General features: G+C 43.6%; 1 protein-coding gene across 1 annotated transcript in view; it reads right to left on the bottom strand.

Moving 5' to 3' along the window:
• The window catches only part of LOC116890245 (serine/threonine-protein kinase Nek10-like), a 64,954-nt gene that overhangs the window by 34,661 nt on the left and 13,163 nt on the right, over positions 1 to 17,130 (bottom strand). Inside the window, exons 4-7 of the mRNA XM_032890993.1 lie at positions 14,830 to 15,013; positions 14,649 to 14,735; positions 12,827 to 12,881; positions 5,079 to 5,116 (exon numbers count right to left, since the gene is read on the bottom strand). Coding sequence (XP_032746884.1) covers positions 5,079 to 5,116; positions 12,827 to 12,881; positions 14,649 to 14,735; positions 14,830 to 15,013 — 364 coding nt within the window. The remainder of the gene's footprint in view (positions 1 to 5,078; positions 5,117 to 12,826; positions 12,882 to 14,648; positions 14,736 to 14,829; positions 15,014 to 17,130) is intronic.

The raw sequence follows: 17,130 nt of genomic DNA, 5'->3' as shown, positions 1-17,130 counted from the left end.
GGGCAGAAGAAGGTAAGAAGCCAGTCATCACTGGTAAAGCAAGCTTGTCCCCTTGTCCCTCCCTCTCCCAGCCAAGTCTCAAGCCTAGAAGAAAAATTCTGGTGAGAAGCTTTCATCTGAAGTGTTTTGAAGAGAAATACTTTGAAGACTGGACTGCTTCATCTTTGGGAATAGTAGTGCATACTTGATGTGCTTTCTTGGGAGTGGGACTAAAGTTTGAATCCAAATTTCCTTCATAGTTCTTATGCACTCTAAATGCACAATAGTTTGTCTACATACGAGATACACACAACCTGACCACCATGATTTTGCACATCTTTACTGACTGGGATTTAGCAGGTCCCATAAGGTGAGAACCGTTCATGTCAGCAGCACTTAAATCTACTGAGTTTGAAGTGTTTCAGAGTTTGGACTTCAGAATAGATGTGAGGAGAAGCAAGAAAATTTGAAGCAATGGATCTACATTGCAAAGTCTGGCCTCATAGGAGGGAGGGAGTGTGTGTGTGTGTGTGTGTGTGTGTGTGTGTGTGTGTGTGTGTGCGTACATATGCTTACATACATGTAAAAGTCTATTCAAAATGCTTATCATCAAATTAAGAGACAAAAATAATATACTCCAAATTCCAATGGAAATACAGAAAAGTACACAATCGTGTGCCAGTTGCACTGTTGGGCCACTAGCACATGTACTTGGACTAAAATCTGCTGAGCTTATGAGGTCATTAAATAAAGTATTGATGGGAGGTGGCAGTGGTGCATGCCTTTAATCCTAGTACTTGGGAGGCTGAGGTAGATGGATCTCTATAAGTTCAAGGCCAGCCTGAACTACAAAGCCAGTTCCAGGACAACCAGATCTACATAGAGAAATGCTGTCTCATTTAAAAAAAAAAAAGACTGTGTGGAAAGGCATGTTCCAATAACTAACTGGGAAGACAGACAGAATGTAAACTGGTGGGTGAAAGGTTCAGGAAAAACACAGACTACTTTACTCAGGTCTTACTTTTATGAACAAAAAACACATAAAAAATAGATCATAGTCATTTAAAGTCGCCAACTTAGCAATCACTTCTATTGACAGTGCAGATGAGAACCTTTGACATTAACATGTCAACCCTGCTCCTGGTGTCATGTTCTAAGTGAATACTGAGGGAAGGAGGGAACCATCAGAATTATTGTAGCCATGTCAGGCCATGCTCTTAGCTGACAACACATGCATACTTAAGGCTCAACTTGGGCAGTCCTAAGCAGCACAATCGAGTTGGCCCTGTGACTAGGGGTGTGGCTGAGCCAGCCTGAGGTCATAAGAGTGGGAGAGCTGGCCCTGCTCTTTGCCAGCTACAGCTCCCTGGAAAGTGGGCCTAGCACCTAGCCTGGGCATCACAATAAAGCTGGCACTGGTTATGTTGGCATAGGAGAGCCTACCTGGGGGCATGAGAGGGGGTTTGTGAGAGCTGACCCTTGCCTGGGCAAATGGAGAAGCCTGACCCTGGTAGAGTGGGCATAGTAGAGCTGGCAGCCTGACCCACTCAGCCTCCACCCAGGCCCAGATCTATGGGTCTGAGTTGGTCCACCTATCTATGAATTACTGGAGCTCATGAAGGAGCCGTCCTGCAGAACCAAAGCTGCAGGATCCCCATGACACAGAGCAACAACAGGATGTCTGAGAGGAATACCAGTGAGGATCTGGTATTGATAGTGCAGCAGAAGCCAGAGGCATCAAACCAGACCAATGACTCACTGCAATGAGCATGTGCAAGTGAAGATGTTTGGGCAAAGCGTACACCGTGTGACACACTGCATCTTCCACAGAGAGATTTGTTGATATGGTTTGGTTTGGTTTGGTTTGGTTTGGTTTGGTTTGGTTGGGTTGGGTTGGGTTGGGTTGGGTTGGGTTTGGTTTGGTTGGGATGGGTTGGGTTGGGTTGGTTTGGTTTGGTTTGGTTTGGTTTGGTTTGGTTTAGGGGGAGATTGCAAGGACAGAGGGCAGATATGAAGAGACAGGGAGATGAGTGGTATTAGGGTTTGTGATATGAAATTCATGAAAAATAAATAAAATAGTTTTTTAAAATCTAGAAAAAAAAATTGACTTGGAGGCCTGGATGCTCCATGGGTTAAAGCACCGATCATTAGCATGAGGACATGAGTTGGGATCTCCAGCACCATGTAAAAGGCATCTCTGAAATTCCAGCCATGGGGGAGTGGAGACAGGGGCATCCTGAAATGTACTGACCACTTGGCCTGTCAAATGGATAAGCTCCAGGTCCAGTGACAAACCGTGTCTCAAGAGCTAAGGTAGAGTGTAATTGAGACCCCCTGACCACAGCCTCTGGCATCCACCACACCTGCACATACACATGCACACACCCGAACTCATTCACAAACTACACACAAATCCACATACATGAACAGAGATGTTTTTGAGGACTTTTGCTTATGTTTAGAACTGCCATCTCTTTATAGCAAAGAACAGTGCTTGCTCCCCATTACAGAGATAATATAAACATCTGTGATTTTGTTTTTAAGAAATTAAGAAAGCTTAGAGAAATGGCATCAATTTCACTCAGGTATGGTAAAATCTGTAATATCGCAAGTGACTAAAATAACTTATGCACTGATTCCTGGCCAATTCCTGACAATACTTCTACCCTAAGCTTTCAGTTCTGTAGACACGGGGCTACATCTTCCTCTGCCCAAGGATTATGAATATACTATACTATTGCTATAATATAGTTAACAGGATAAGATATGGCATTCATGGTTCCACAGGACTGGGATGCCTCATAGTTCTGCTGTTATGGACTCCGACACCCCTAAGAACCAGTCTGCATGGCCATATAAGACAGCAACATGCAAGTCCAAACTCACAGTTCTCACCTGTCTGTGCTTGTGTACTGGATGCCTTCCTGGGGGTTGCTCAGAGCCTGGCTAAATTCTCTCTTCCCTGACATTGTTAACAGAATATTTAGGAAATTTGGGGCTGGAGATGTTATGCTTAATTTCTAACATGTTTCTCCCCACATAAGAAAGCTGGATTTGATGTTAAATAAGTAAGAATACATCCCTTAAATAACATGCCTTAAAACACTACACGAGTCATTCACATGTGTCATGCTGTATGTCTTCTTCATAACTAAGCATGCTGGTGTAATTCATACCTGACACCCTAACACCTAAACGGTGGAAATTGGAGTCAATGTCAGCTCTTTCCTCTCACAGAGTCATCTCCAGATGTGCCAGCACCAGCAGGTGAGGTGACTGAGCAAACTGCCTGCTGCCAGCTACTTGTGACTTGTTAAACCAACACTGGTCGAATTTACCCATGACACTTTCAAAAGCACTTTTACAATAGGCAGAAAAGAAATTTAGCATTAAAATGGCAGAAGATAAAGAGCCAAAGTTCTGACTAAGAAGCAGGATAGCTCACGGGGGAGCCTGCTTCTCCCATGGGTGGGCGCGCTCCATAAGATGAGCAAAGACAAATCCCGCACTCAGCTAGTAAAAGGGGGCATTCACTGACACTTTAAATGCTTTAGTGCCATGTGGCTCATAAATCAACATTTTATAACGGCAAAGTATAAAGAAATTATATCTAAATTGGCAATATAAATCATTTTCGTAAAATCAAACCTATGCTATACCAACTTAACCCAGTCTTCAGAAAAAAAAAAAAGAATCCTTATGCTGAACTTCTTAGGCCCGTCCATGGTGGACATGGGTAGGAGCTCTGCCCTCACTGCTGAAGAGCTGAAAACAGCAGTCATCTGGATGTACACTTCTGCTCTTAACTCACTTTCGCCTGGCCAGCAGCATGGGAGCCGGGGTCCCTGTGATACTTTTGGACATTTTAACAATACAACCATCTTTGATTTGCATCTATGCTGACATTGTACAGCCTTAAGTTGTGAAAGTCGGTAACACTTTCCAAGGAAATTTAATAACTGCAGAGACATGGCCTCAAATTATTTATACTCCACCCACATTATCAGTGTAAACATTTAATGCACCAAACAAAAATGAATTAAGGAGTCGAAGTGGAATGGTACCGAAGAATAATTCCGAATAGCCTGTATACTAAATAAAACATCATACTCTCGTCTATGTTCAAAGCAGAATTAGCAAGCATCCACTGTGCTGTCTACACTTAGTTGATAATTTTACGGTTACTATTGGACACCAGTCTTCTATAATCATCCTTACTGGAAATTAGAAAACTATTCTTTTTGTCCCTCACCATCATTACAAACATTCATGTCTCGTGACATAATTTGGGGCTGCTGAGATGGGTCAGTGGGTAAAGTCACTTGCTCTTTAAGCCCAGTAACACGAGTTCAATCCCTAGGAACGGCCATGGAAGGAGACAGCCGATACCACACAGGGGTCCCCTGACTTGCATGCCATGTACCAGAGCAGGTATGCATAAGCACAGACAGACTAATACAGATAAAATAAATTCTGAGGATAATTCTAAACTTAAAGAAATTATGCAATAATTTCATTTCAACCAAACAAAAGTAGCTGTCTAGAAAAGTAACTGTGCAGAGCAAAAAAGAAAAACTATGTCAAGGAAAAAAAGTTGGGGAAAGGACCTTCTGGCATTGGAGAGGTTGAGTTTTCAAATATCCATATAGAAATGCCACTTTTTTTAGTAGTTAGAGATAATTTATAGCTTAAGCAATTAATAGTCTCAAAAAGGCAGAAATGCAGATTTTGGAAAAATACCCTATAATATTCTGGTGGGCAAGTCAGTCAGAATTCTGCTGTGTCAGGATTTCCCCTGGAGCATCATTCAAGGTATATTAGGCTCAACTTGTGTTCACGGTCATGTACTTAATATCAAAATGGCCTGCTGAGCACTGCCATGATGTTTGGGACTGTGGAGAGTCACAGCAGGCAGACTCTGAAACACCAGGCTGCACTGACTTGTCCTCGCCTGCCTTAGCTGGCCCTGGGCAGGGGTGGCGCCTTAGCTGGCAGGTGGAGAGACAGCAGAGCTGAAGGGAGAAGAGGGAGAGGAGGGGCTGACAAGCTCACTCACACTGGCTGGTAAGAAGGCATGACAGGGGTCCACTCTGAGTTACCTGGTCTTGGTCTTGATCCTAGTCCACCAATGAAGTCCCTGGAAACAGAATCAGACAGGAGCCATTAGGAAAGTTCCTCCTAATGATGAACACTTACTGAGAAATGCATTTTTCTGTATTCAGTAAAGAGATAGAGATAAATCAACATTTTAAATACAGGATGGATTTTCTACTGGTTAAACAGGCACATTTTGTTCTTCCAGGGATAACACACACACACACACACACACACACACACACACACACATTCACACACGCATATTTATATACATATATGTATATACACGTATGAATATATTATATATATATATATACACATGTGTGTGTGTGTGAATGGTAGAGTCTCATTCAGGCTAGTCTCAAACTTCCGTGTAGGTAAACTTTAACTGGCTATGATTTGTATATTAAAAGAATGAATACTAACTTTTTATGTCTTGTATTTGTCCATGATTTGTCTTTGAAATAGAAATAAAAAATAAGCCCCCTATATTTCTACGAGAAGAAATAATTTTACATTGCAGTAATTACTCCTCCACAGGGTCTCCACTGCTGTTAACATCCTTCTTCCTTGCCTCAAAATTGTAGGTTGTCCAATCATTTCAAAAGTCAGTCCCAGCGCCTTCTGGTGTGTGGAGGTGGCCTTCATCCATGTCAGGGACATGAATGAACAACCTATCCTCTTGCTCTTCCAAGTGGAACGCAAGCCTATTTCTCAGTCGTCTTTCGCACCCCGACAGGTCACATGGTACAGAGTGAGCACCAGTGAGGAGCACGGAGGAGTCTGCTCAGCAGCCCTGGGTGTGAGGACTTGGAGTAAACTCGGCTGACAGCTGTCCGCTCCAACCATTTTATGTCAGCACAGAGTTTCGGTATTCACTCGCAGCGTATGCATCACAAAGTTGGCATGCATTGACCAACCAGTCCAGCGCAAATGCTAGAAAAATCTCTGAATCTTAGTCTCACATCTGACTTTTCCCTTTATTCCTTTCTTCCTCCTTCTACCACTGACTTAAAACTTTCTCGGTGGACACATTTTTAAAAAGTAAAAAGGTGAGATTAAGCTGAGCGTGTGGTGCCTCCATTGCATATTTGTTTGTTCTAGTCAGCACGCGTGCCCAGCTATCCCCACATTAAACTCGGCAGACCTTTCCACAGGAGGCATTAGTCACCATCCCTACCCACCGCTTTAGCCAGGACATAGGGCTGCTGGGTCTGACACCCCATGGCGGATTAAAATGCAACTTGTGGGAAACTTTCCTTGTGTTTATGGACGGTTTTGAAAGGGAGGCAGCATACAAACCGAGTTAGCTGGATAGTCGTTTTATTGTCCTGAAAAGTCTTTAGTTTTAAATATTCCTATTAAGTGTATATGCGCTATGACTCAGGACCTGCATCTGGCAATTTTCCCTGCTACTCCGGGTGCTGAGCTGCTCTGTGGAGTTCTAGCTTCCTTTTTAGTAAGCTTTAAGATAGAGACTGGAAAGATGGCTCGGTGATTAGGGGCGCATGGTGCTCTTGCAGAGGACCCAGGTTCGGTTCCCAGACTATAAGACAACTTACACCCATCTACAACTCCAAGTTCCAGGGGATTTAATACTCTCTCCTGGCTTCTGTGGGCACATATAATCATAGATGCACATAAATACATACACATATTTAAAAATAAGACCAATCTAAAAAAAGCATTAGGGAATGTTCACATAAACATATCACACACACACACACACACACACACACACACACACACACACACACTTTCCTTGGAGGCCCTGTGCTACACACCAGAGATGGAAAGAAACTGTCCACACAGTTTCTGTGCAGTACAGCAGAAAAGCCATTAATTTCTTCAAAAATAAGTCATCAGTTGCAAAGATAGAAAGTCATTCGTAACTTCCCAAAAGCACACATCCACTGTGAATGGAAGCCACAGTGATGCCCAGCCATAGGTGGACAGATGGTGGAAATGTTACAGGGCCTGAGGAAATTCTCGACAGAGGCACACAGAATTCGTCTGATCTATGAAGCGTTGTGATTCCAGATGCTGACATTCCCACAATAGCTCGAGCTGGCCACAGGGATGGTTAAACAGGAGAAGCTTCAGACATAATTTCTGGTGAGAAGACTTAGCATATTAAAGATCATGTCTAATGAAAATTTTTGAATGGGCATAGATAGCTCCTAGAGCTGATGACAGTAGCAGTGTTTAGAGGCTGAATGGCCACAGAAGGCCATGACCTCTAGGTGTCCTTGGATCCAGCATGACCTGGTCCACAGCTCCTATTCCTTGAAGAGTCTTGAAGTGAAGACCGAGATTCAGCCTGCAAGTCCACCCACTCCAGTTGGCGGTAAGACAGAAAATACGGCCAGATTCCATGGCTTTTAAAATAGATTTTATTCAGAATAGATGCAAGCACAGTGTGAATTGGTTTGGTAATTATTTTGTCAGAAAAGCGTGAATTAGTTGGATAATTATTTTGTCATTAAAAATCCCAGCCATGAAAGAGATATTGCTCTAGAATTTTCTCTCGAGGAACTCCTTTAACTGCATCATCAGAAATGAGAAGCTTGGCTTACAACACTAAGAACCTGTCTTGTGAGGTTGCTGCAACTGTGACATACAAAGTAGCTAGAATTCTCGACATTCATCACCATGACAGCTGTGACAGGGGACTTGACGGGGGTTGGGCTCTTACGTTTAGTCAAGGTCTTCACCTGCTGCAATATTGACAGAGCTGCTGTCTCTGTGAGGAGGTGGGACCAGACTCCTGGCTCTCCCTCCAGACTGTGCTGATGGATGAAGGCAAACGAGCAATAAGCAGGCAATCTGAGAGCTGCCACAGAGCAGGGGCGCTGCTCTCACTGCTGCCACAGAGCAGGGGCGCCGCTCTCACCGCTGCATGGCACTGCCTGTTCGTGTGGCTAGGAAGACAGATTGCTGGACGGTGACACTGGCTGAAACCTGGTTTGTTTGGTAAGCAGTGATGGAGAGCACGCATTCAGTAAAAGCAAAATGAGACCCAGATTATGACTAAGAAGTGGACACAGAGTAGCCCCAAGTAGTGAGACGGCTGTTGGGAGGGAAGGAGCGCTCCCGAGACAGCTTGAGGGCCCTTCTGGTCACATCGGTGATGCTGCACGGTCAAAAGTCTCTGTAGCCACCTCTCTCCATAAAAACTGGAGTCAGGAGCACACCCTCTAATGAAATCATGCTCACAAAGAAGGTATTCACTGCAGGGATCTCTGACACTGCAAACATCCCATGTTTCAGAGCAGCCAGCTAACTACACCCTGTTGCCTTGGCAACAGAAGGCAAGTCGGCATGGAGAAATCTTGTTGCATAAGTAACAGATTTAAAAAAAAAAAAGTAGGCCTTAATTTATGGCTAACACTAAATTATTGGGCCACCCACCCTTCTCAAAAATTTAACCCAGAATTCCTCCTGTCTAAAGGAAACACAGAGACAAAGAGTGGAGTAGAGGCTGAAGGAAAGACCATCCAGAGACTGTCCCACCTGGGGATCCATCCCATATGCAGTCACCAAACCCAGTCACTATTGCTGATGCCAAGAAGTGCTTGCTGACAGGAATCTGATATGGGTGTCTCCTGAGAGGCTCTGCCAGAGCTTTAACTGATACAGATGCGGATGCTTGCTAACCTTTAGACTGAGCACGGGGACTCCAATGGAGGATTTAGAGAAAGGACTGAAGGAGTTGAAGGGGTTTGCAACCCCATAGGAAGAACAACAATATCAACCACCAGACACCCCCCAGAGCTCCCAGGGACTAAACGACCAGCCAAAGAGTACACATGGGGGAACCCATGACTTCAGCTGCATATGTAGCAGAGGATGGCATTGTTGGGCATCAATGGGAGGAGAGGCCCTTGGCCCTGTGAAGGCTCAATGCCCCAGGTAGGGGAATGTCAGGGCAGTAAGGTGGTTCTGGGTAGGTGGGAGGGGGAGCATCTTTATAGAAGCAGGGGAAGGGGTTGGGAGAGGGGGGAACCAAGAAAGGATTACATTTGAAATGTAAATACATAAAATATCCAATTAAAAAAAAGAAAAAAAGTGGGCCTTAATCTATGGCTAACACTATAAATTAATTCAAGGAAGTAAACAAGATTTCAGTCCTTTGCAGTAAGAAACTCAGAAAGTGCGATGAGAGGATTCATTAACATACTAATGCAAGCATCTATCAAACATCTGTGGTTTAGCATCTGTATGCAACATGCTGTACCAGGAGAGTGAAGGAGGAGCCCACACACAGTTCAGACTGAGCCTGGCATACCCTAATAAATGACCATAACATGAGATGGTTTTGTTTTTGAGATGGGGTTCTTGTTACATTGCCCAGGCTGGTCTTGAACTCATGGTTCCCATGAATCTTCCTGCTGCTATCTGGGGTGGTCAAATTTGAGAACTCCCTGCCTAAGTATGCTGTCTGTTTAACCACAGCCACTCAGGATCTCCTCACATCGTCACTAGTTGATGCTGGCTACAGAAAAGCCAAAAGCATCTCCAGGGTTGACTTTCCCTTTTATTTTTATTAGAGAATGGAGTATCATGGTCTTCCTTTATACTTGAATTTATCATTTGGTTTCTGCATATTTTAGAGGATTAATTCACTTTTCACGTTAATATACTACGAAGCTGAGGAAAATTCTAAGCAAAATAAGTAAAAATGAATGAGTTTTATTTAACGCCTGTAAGAGAAATAGAAATTATACTTTAGAGTTATCTCATTTAACTCAGAGAAGCCATTAGAATCATAGGGAAAGGAGTAAAGAATGTTCTGATCTCATTTCCCTTGCTTTGTGTGACAGGGCTGTTTGTTCTGTCCCATCCCCTGCCACAGCCCCACCTCAGTCTGCCCTGCGTCACTTTGCCCAGCCTGGACTGTGGCTGCAGTGAAAACTGTGCTTCCTGGTGGCTTGTCACACAGCACAAACCACAATGTGACACAGATACAAACATGGGCTTTAGGGCAGTTCTCAGCCACCTTGGACAGGGTTTGGGAAGCATCAGCTTCCCTGTGCTGGCCACTTGTCATGTTCCCAGATTCACAAGTACATGATAAAGACATGGCTACACAGTGTTTCTGCATCTGGATGAACTTCTGCCCACTAACTCTGATTTATACAATTTGTTACAAAACAATTAACTTATTTCTAGATTTAAAAAAAAATCCCAAGATAGAAAATATGGGGGTGGGGGGTTTAGTTCCTGGCTTTTTTGTTGTTACTTTTTTTTTTTTAAATTTTAAAGTCCTCTTTATTGTCTCAGGTTATGCCCATTTGATTATATAGTTTAAGGTGAAACTATAAAATCTTGTAGCTTGCTGAGAAAACCCATCGTACACTTATAAAATCTGTCCTCCAGATAGACCAGTGGAATAGAATTGAAGACCCAGAAATGAACCCACACACCTATGGGCACTTGATTTTTGACAAAGGAGCCAAAACCATCCAATGGAAAAAAGATAGCATTTTCAGCAAATGGTGCTGGTTCAACTGGAGGTCAACATGTAGAAGAATGCAGATCGATCCATGCTTATCACCCTGTAGAAAGCTTAAGTCCAAGTGGATCAAGGACCTCCACGTCAAACCAGATACACTCAAACTAATAGAAGAAAAAGTGGGGAAGCATCTCGAACACATGGGCACTGGAGAAAATTTCCTGAACAAAACACCAATGGCTTATGCTCTAAGATCAAGAATCGACAAATGGGATCTCATAAAACTGCAAAGCTTCTGTAAGGCAAAGGACACTGTGGTTAGAACAAAACGGCAACCAACAATTGGGAAAGATCTTTACCAATCCTACAACTGATAGAGGGCTAATATCCAAAATATACAAAGAACTCAAGAAGTTAGACCGCAGGGAGATAAACAACCCTATTAAAAAATGGGGTTCAGAGCTAAACAAAGAATTCACAGCTGAGGAATGCTGAATGGCTGAGAAACACCTAAAGAAATGTCCCAACATCTTTAGTCATAAGGGAAATGCAAATCAAAACAACCCTGAGATTTCACCTCACACCAGTGAGAATGGCTAAGATCAAAAGCACAGGTGACAGCAGATGCTGGTGAGGATGTGGAGAAAAAGGAACACTCCTCCATTGTTGGTGGGATTGCAGACTGCTACAACCATTCTGGAAATCAGTCTGGAGGTTCCTCAGAAAATTGGACATTGAACTACCTGAGGACCCAGCTATACCTCTCTTGGGCATATACCCAAAAGATGCCTCAATATATGACAAAGATACATGCTCCACTATGTTCATAGCAGCCTTATTTATAATAGCCAGAAGCTGGAAAGAACCCAGATGCCCTTCAACAGAGGAATGGATACAGAAAACATTGTGTACATCTACACAATGGAGTACTACTTACCTATTATAAACAATGACTTCATGAAATTCATAGGCAAACGGATGGAACTGGAAAATATCATCCTGAGTGAGGTAACCCAATCACAGAAAAACACACATGGTATGCACTCATTGATAAGTGGCTATTAGCCCAAATGCCTGAATTACCCTAGATGCACAGAACACATGAAACTCAAGAAGGATGATCAAAATGCAAATGCTTCACTCCTTCTTTAAAAGGGGAACAAGAATACCCTTGGCAGGGAATAGAGAGGCAAAGATTAAAACAGACACAGAAGGAACACCCATTCAGAGCCTGCCCCACATGTGGTCCATACATATACAGCCACCCAATTAGATAAGATGGATGAAGCAAAGAAGTGCAGGCTGACGGGAACCGGATGTAGATCTCTCCTGAGAGAGACAGTCAGAATACAGCAAATACATAGGCAAATGCCAGCAGCAAACCACTGAACTGAGAACGGGACCCCCGTTGAAGGAATTAGAGAAAGGACTGGAAGAGCTTGAAGGGACTTGAGACCCCATGTGAACAACAATGCCAAGCAACCAGAGCTTCCAGGGACTAAGCCACTACCCAATGACTATACATGGACTGACCCTGGGCTCCAACTGCATAGGTTGCAATGAATAGCCTAGTAAGAGCACCAGTGGAAGGGGAAGCCCTTGGTCCTGCCAAGACTGAACCCCCAGTGAACATGATTGTTGGGGGGAGGGTGGTAATGGGGGGAGGATGGGGAGGGGAACACCCATATAGAAGGGGAAGGGAAGGGATTAGGGGGATGTTGGCCCGGAAACCGGGAAGGGGAATAACAATTGAAATGTAAATAAGAAATACTCGTTAATAAAAAATAAATAAGTAAAAAAAATAAAATCTGTCCTTGGCTGGGTGTGAGTGTATAAAGGTGGTCTGCCTTTATGTGTGAACAGGAGTCATGGGCACACTATGGGGTGGGGGGCAGATCCTCAAGAAGAAGTGTGTGTCCCCAAGTTTACTGTCCACATCTTGCCCACGTTTGCCATGGACTGAGTCACATATCCTTGTCCTAAGGACCCACTGTCTCAGGTAACCTCACAGAGCATGGCTTGTCTGCTGTATTGGTCCAGTGTGTGCTCAGAGAGACTGGCAGTTTGGATATCACAGAACCAGAAGCAGAGTACACAGTGTCCAGGCTGAGGCTTAGCACCCTTCAGCCCACTAAAAAGCCATAGGTTCTGGCTCTGGGAGGCAGGAACTAACAATTGCTATGTCCACGTGCCCACAACGACTTCTGCTAGTCATGGGGCAACTTAATTCCAAGTGGCTAAGCGCTGCCTAGACAAAATACATTTCTAAGTCCACTGTTCCACAAAACAACATACCTTGCCTGTGAATGTCTTTCTCTTCCCGAAGCACTGAAACTTCTCTTTAAAATGCCTAAAACAAGAAAACAGAAATAAACGTCAATTACTGCTCCAGAAACTGGTTTTTATTGTTGTTGTATATTGCTTGTTTCCAGTGCTGGGAAGAGAGTCCAGGCCCGGTATATATGAGGCCAGTGCTCAGCCACAAGCTGCATCGTGACCTTCAGCACCCCTTTTCTAAAGGTCAAGGGTTCTACTTCCCTTCACTCTAGTGGCTATTTTTCTTCTTGACAGCATTAGCTCAAATATAATGTTAAACATTACTATGTACTGTGTACGTGCTCAGTTCTTCTGCCTTGGTGGTCGTTCTTCACTGTCACCACCATCACTATACACGTAATCTGTTGTTATAAGGCGTTTCCCTTACAAAGGAAAGATGCTAAGGAGATTACTATTAGACACGACAGCATGCCTGTGTCACTTTCACCCTCGCTTGTGTGCACGCCTCTCCATGTCAAGATCTGTCTCTCTTACTGCCTCCCCACTGCCCATCTCCAGCACTGTTCTAGAGATAAACAGTGTCATTCTTACCACCAAAACAAGAAGTGCTTCTAGAATGTGCTAAACATTTACATGTATGAAGAGTTTCTCCTGTGTGGTACCCACCATTACCCAAATACTAATCAAGGCACTTTATCTCCCAGGCAAGAGCTTTTAGAAAATATAGAACAAAGAATTGGACTTGGTGATTGTTCCAGAAATCTGTAAGATCTAGTCAACATTTTGATAGAGTCATTATGTGCAGAGAAGGCAAAGAATGTGGCTAAGTCCTTGGCAGTCCACATGGATCTTCAGGAAAGCATTTTCTGTCTTCTTTCCTGGGGTTTTTATAGCATAACCACTGAGGAGACAGAATTATTTTTACTTCACTTATTTTAAAGTATCTTTAGTTAGAAAACTTAAATCCAGTTAACATACTCTTCTGAGATATTTATCTTTTTTCCCATTTCTATTTTAACATTTCTTTCAGTTTCGTGTCTGCCAAACTGACTTGATCCTATTTTTCCATAATCTTTAAATTCTATCTATATATCATTATATCTTTTTTCCTACTCTTCAACATGTTTTTTAAATTTCATATTACTATTTCAATTTCAAACTAATTTTGGGGTGGATTTATATATCATATTTTTTATGGGCCTAGATTGTTAAGATCTTGATTTTACTTAGATGCACTAAACATCTCCTTTATGCTTGCTTTCATTCATCAATTTTATGCATTTTAGAGTCACCTGGGAAGAGTGTCTCAGATCAGCCTTAGCCAGGTTGGCCTGTGGGCGTGCCAGCAAGGGATTTTCTTAATTGAGTTAAAAACGTATGCATGCTGTGGTCCTGGGCTGTGTGCATAGAGAAAGTAAAACACCGCAGCATGCACACGTTCACATCTCTCTGCCCTCAGCCATGGCTGTGATGTGACTAAAGTCCCCGCCTCCTTGACTACCTGCTCTGATGCATGGTAACCTGGAGCCAAGAGCTAAAATAAACCCTTCCTCCCATAAGTTGCTTTTGTTAGCATTTTATCACAGTGACAGAAATGAAACCGGAGCAGTGAGAATGAATAAAATTGAACCCTAGTTAGTCTGCACTGTGGCTACTTTCTCTCCTAAGTTTCTAGTTCCTCTAACCCACAGACTGAATAATGCCACACTCATCGTTCCCAAGGAGGTTTGGCTGTCTGCAACCTCACCATTTCAGCTCCCTGGTCACACACAGTCTGTGTTGGCTGCCATAGCCCCACTCACTTCAGTTCCATGGAGGCAAATTTGTACAGAAAGCTTACTGAATGTAGACTCCTTTAGGGGGCTTGAACTGGAGCTGCTACAGTTGTCTGAGACGTCCAGCTCCTCATCTAGCTCAGAATACAGGTCTGCATGTGGAAAAGGAGAAGAGGGTGAGCCTAGCAGCAGAAGGGGCCCAGTGCCTGCCTACCCTCCCCTTGCTCTTGCTCTCAGCACACCCACCTTTCTCCACACTCTCCAGCTGGAAGTTGTCCTCTGACAGCTCCTCCTCGCAGCCCCTGTCCTCCTCCTTCCCACAGGGGATGTGGCAGCCCTCCCCAGGTAGCTCTGCACTCTCTGAAAGCTCACTTTTCAGGCTGGCTGCTCCACTGCTGCTGCTGCTCAGGCTCGCCTTCTCAAAGGTCTCCTGGAAGAAGAAGTCTGGTCCTGAGCATCTCATCGTCTCTTTCCTCTGCAGCAACCCACACGTGTTACTACGGGCATGTCAGCATCTAAGGCATCATTGCAAATACTTAATGCAGAAGCGATACCTTCCATCACGGGACCCATTTAACCCACAGCAAGAAGTAAATCTAAAATCAACCATCTGACAAAAAAAATAAATAAAATAAAAAATAAGAAAAATAAAAAGACTGGAGGCAAGGGTACCCACACAAAAGGCCTGTGAGAACTGGCAAACTAACTGTATCTCCATGGAACAGAGCTCAGGGGCCACTTTACCAGAAACTTCTCCCCTTTGAGCCTTTCCTCACATATTTCCTCACATCATCTGCTCAGCCCCATTATCTGTTAAGAGGTTTTCCAAAGAATGTTAGTAGCAGACAAGACAGGCCATGAGGAACAAGCAATGACATGCCCTACAGCAGCAGTGATGCGAACTCAGTCACTCAAGGCTCCAGCTCCTCTCTTGCAGAACTAAACACAAACTCATGCAGATCTTTCTAAGTAGATGAAGGTAGGTTGACTGTGAGACCACATCTGAGTCATTCATCTGGCCTAGGGCCTCAATATTCCACGACACTGTATTATAAACCATATGTAATATATCTCTTAGGTTCAATAAAAATAAAGATGTTCAATGACACAAAAGGCTGGCAGTTTGGGATTGTCAAAGCAGAAGACTCTGAAAAAAGAACTAACCAAGTAATTCTCAATACCGAAGATGCTGTGTGGGCCCACTCACAGCAAGCGTAAAGAACTGCTTGAGCTGCTGGCCCAAGATCACCAGCAGAGCTAAGATACAGAACAGGGACACAAACGGAGAAGCCATGAAAGAGGTCAAGCTCCCGGCAGAAGAGTAAGAAGGAAAAATGCTGTGACACTGGAGAGAGAAGCATTCTGGTGACCTGTCAGACGCTGTTCTCCTAAGTCCATCATTACTTAGTTACTAAGATGCCCGAAGTGAAGCAAGCCTTCTTGCAAGACCGGTTATGTGTTTGCCTACTTATTTTTCTGAGATTTTCCTACAACTCAAGCAGTACTCTCAGGCTCAAGGAGCAGGTTGTTCAGGATCCATTGGTGCCAAAATTTGTAGATGAAAAACTCAAGATCTCATGGTATACGATCAGTAATTCCATGACAGCATTCACATGCTTGTTACCTCAGCGAGACATGGGTCCACTGAAAACAGCCTGCCCAGTGGGACATGTGTGCACTGCAGGCTGCCTGCCCGGTTGCTATCTGGCATCCCACTTTGGGATCTTTTCCGCAATCTTTTCCTCAGGTTCACCAACTTCTATTTTGTTGAAGCTAATATGTGAGGTAAAGAAACACTTCTAATTTGATTTTCTGTAACTAGTCTTCCAGTCAATGTCCAGTCAGCTTTGACGAGCCTGGATTAATTTCTTAAGAGATCTCTAACATCTCTGCTCTGTCCATATCTAGTTCCTGAATCCAAACCTATGACCATCTTCTAAAATTTTACTCAGCATTCTCTGTACGCCTGGCCTCTTTTACTTCCTCTAAACAAAGACACAAAATTCTGCTTCTTCTAACTTTTCTCAGCTGCTATCCAGAAGAAACTATCCTAGAAATCAACACCGTACTTTTAGCTTTGTGCTCATGACCACATCAATGTAAATTAACTGTCATCTCCCTCGGCATTGTAAAGACCAACCCTTGGCCTTTCAAAGCCTTCTAAAGACTCTATCCAATATGCGTCATTACTGAGAAGAGATTGGGCTATAGATGAGGGACAGAGCTCCTGCGTATCATGATCAAGATGCTGGATCTAATCCACAACACAATAGGACACATTGAGACCTTTCCTGACGGCATCAGTGCAATTAGATGCGAGAATCTGCGAATCCTGCAGCAATGAGTTTTATCTGCGGCCAGGGCTAGGGAAAGGATCAATAAAAACAAAGCAAGTAGTGAGGCCCCATGGTGGCTTCATCCCATTGTGTTCACCACCTAAAGAAAATAACATAAAGAAGTTAATTCTGAAACCAGGGGACCCACATTATCCAAGTCAAAGTTGACAGAAAAACAGCAAAGCTGAGGACGTACACAGCCCAATTTGAG

This window comes from Rattus rattus, chromosome 1 (assembly GCF_011064425.1).
Source record: "Rattus rattus isolate New Zealand chromosome 1, Rrattus_CSIRO_v1, whole genome shotgun sequence".
NCBI classification, from domain to species: Eukaryota; Metazoa; Chordata; class Mammalia; order Rodentia; family Muridae; genus Rattus; species Rattus rattus.
Note: the sequence above shows the minus strand (reverse complement) of the source record. Positions and strands in the feature narration are given on the sequence as shown.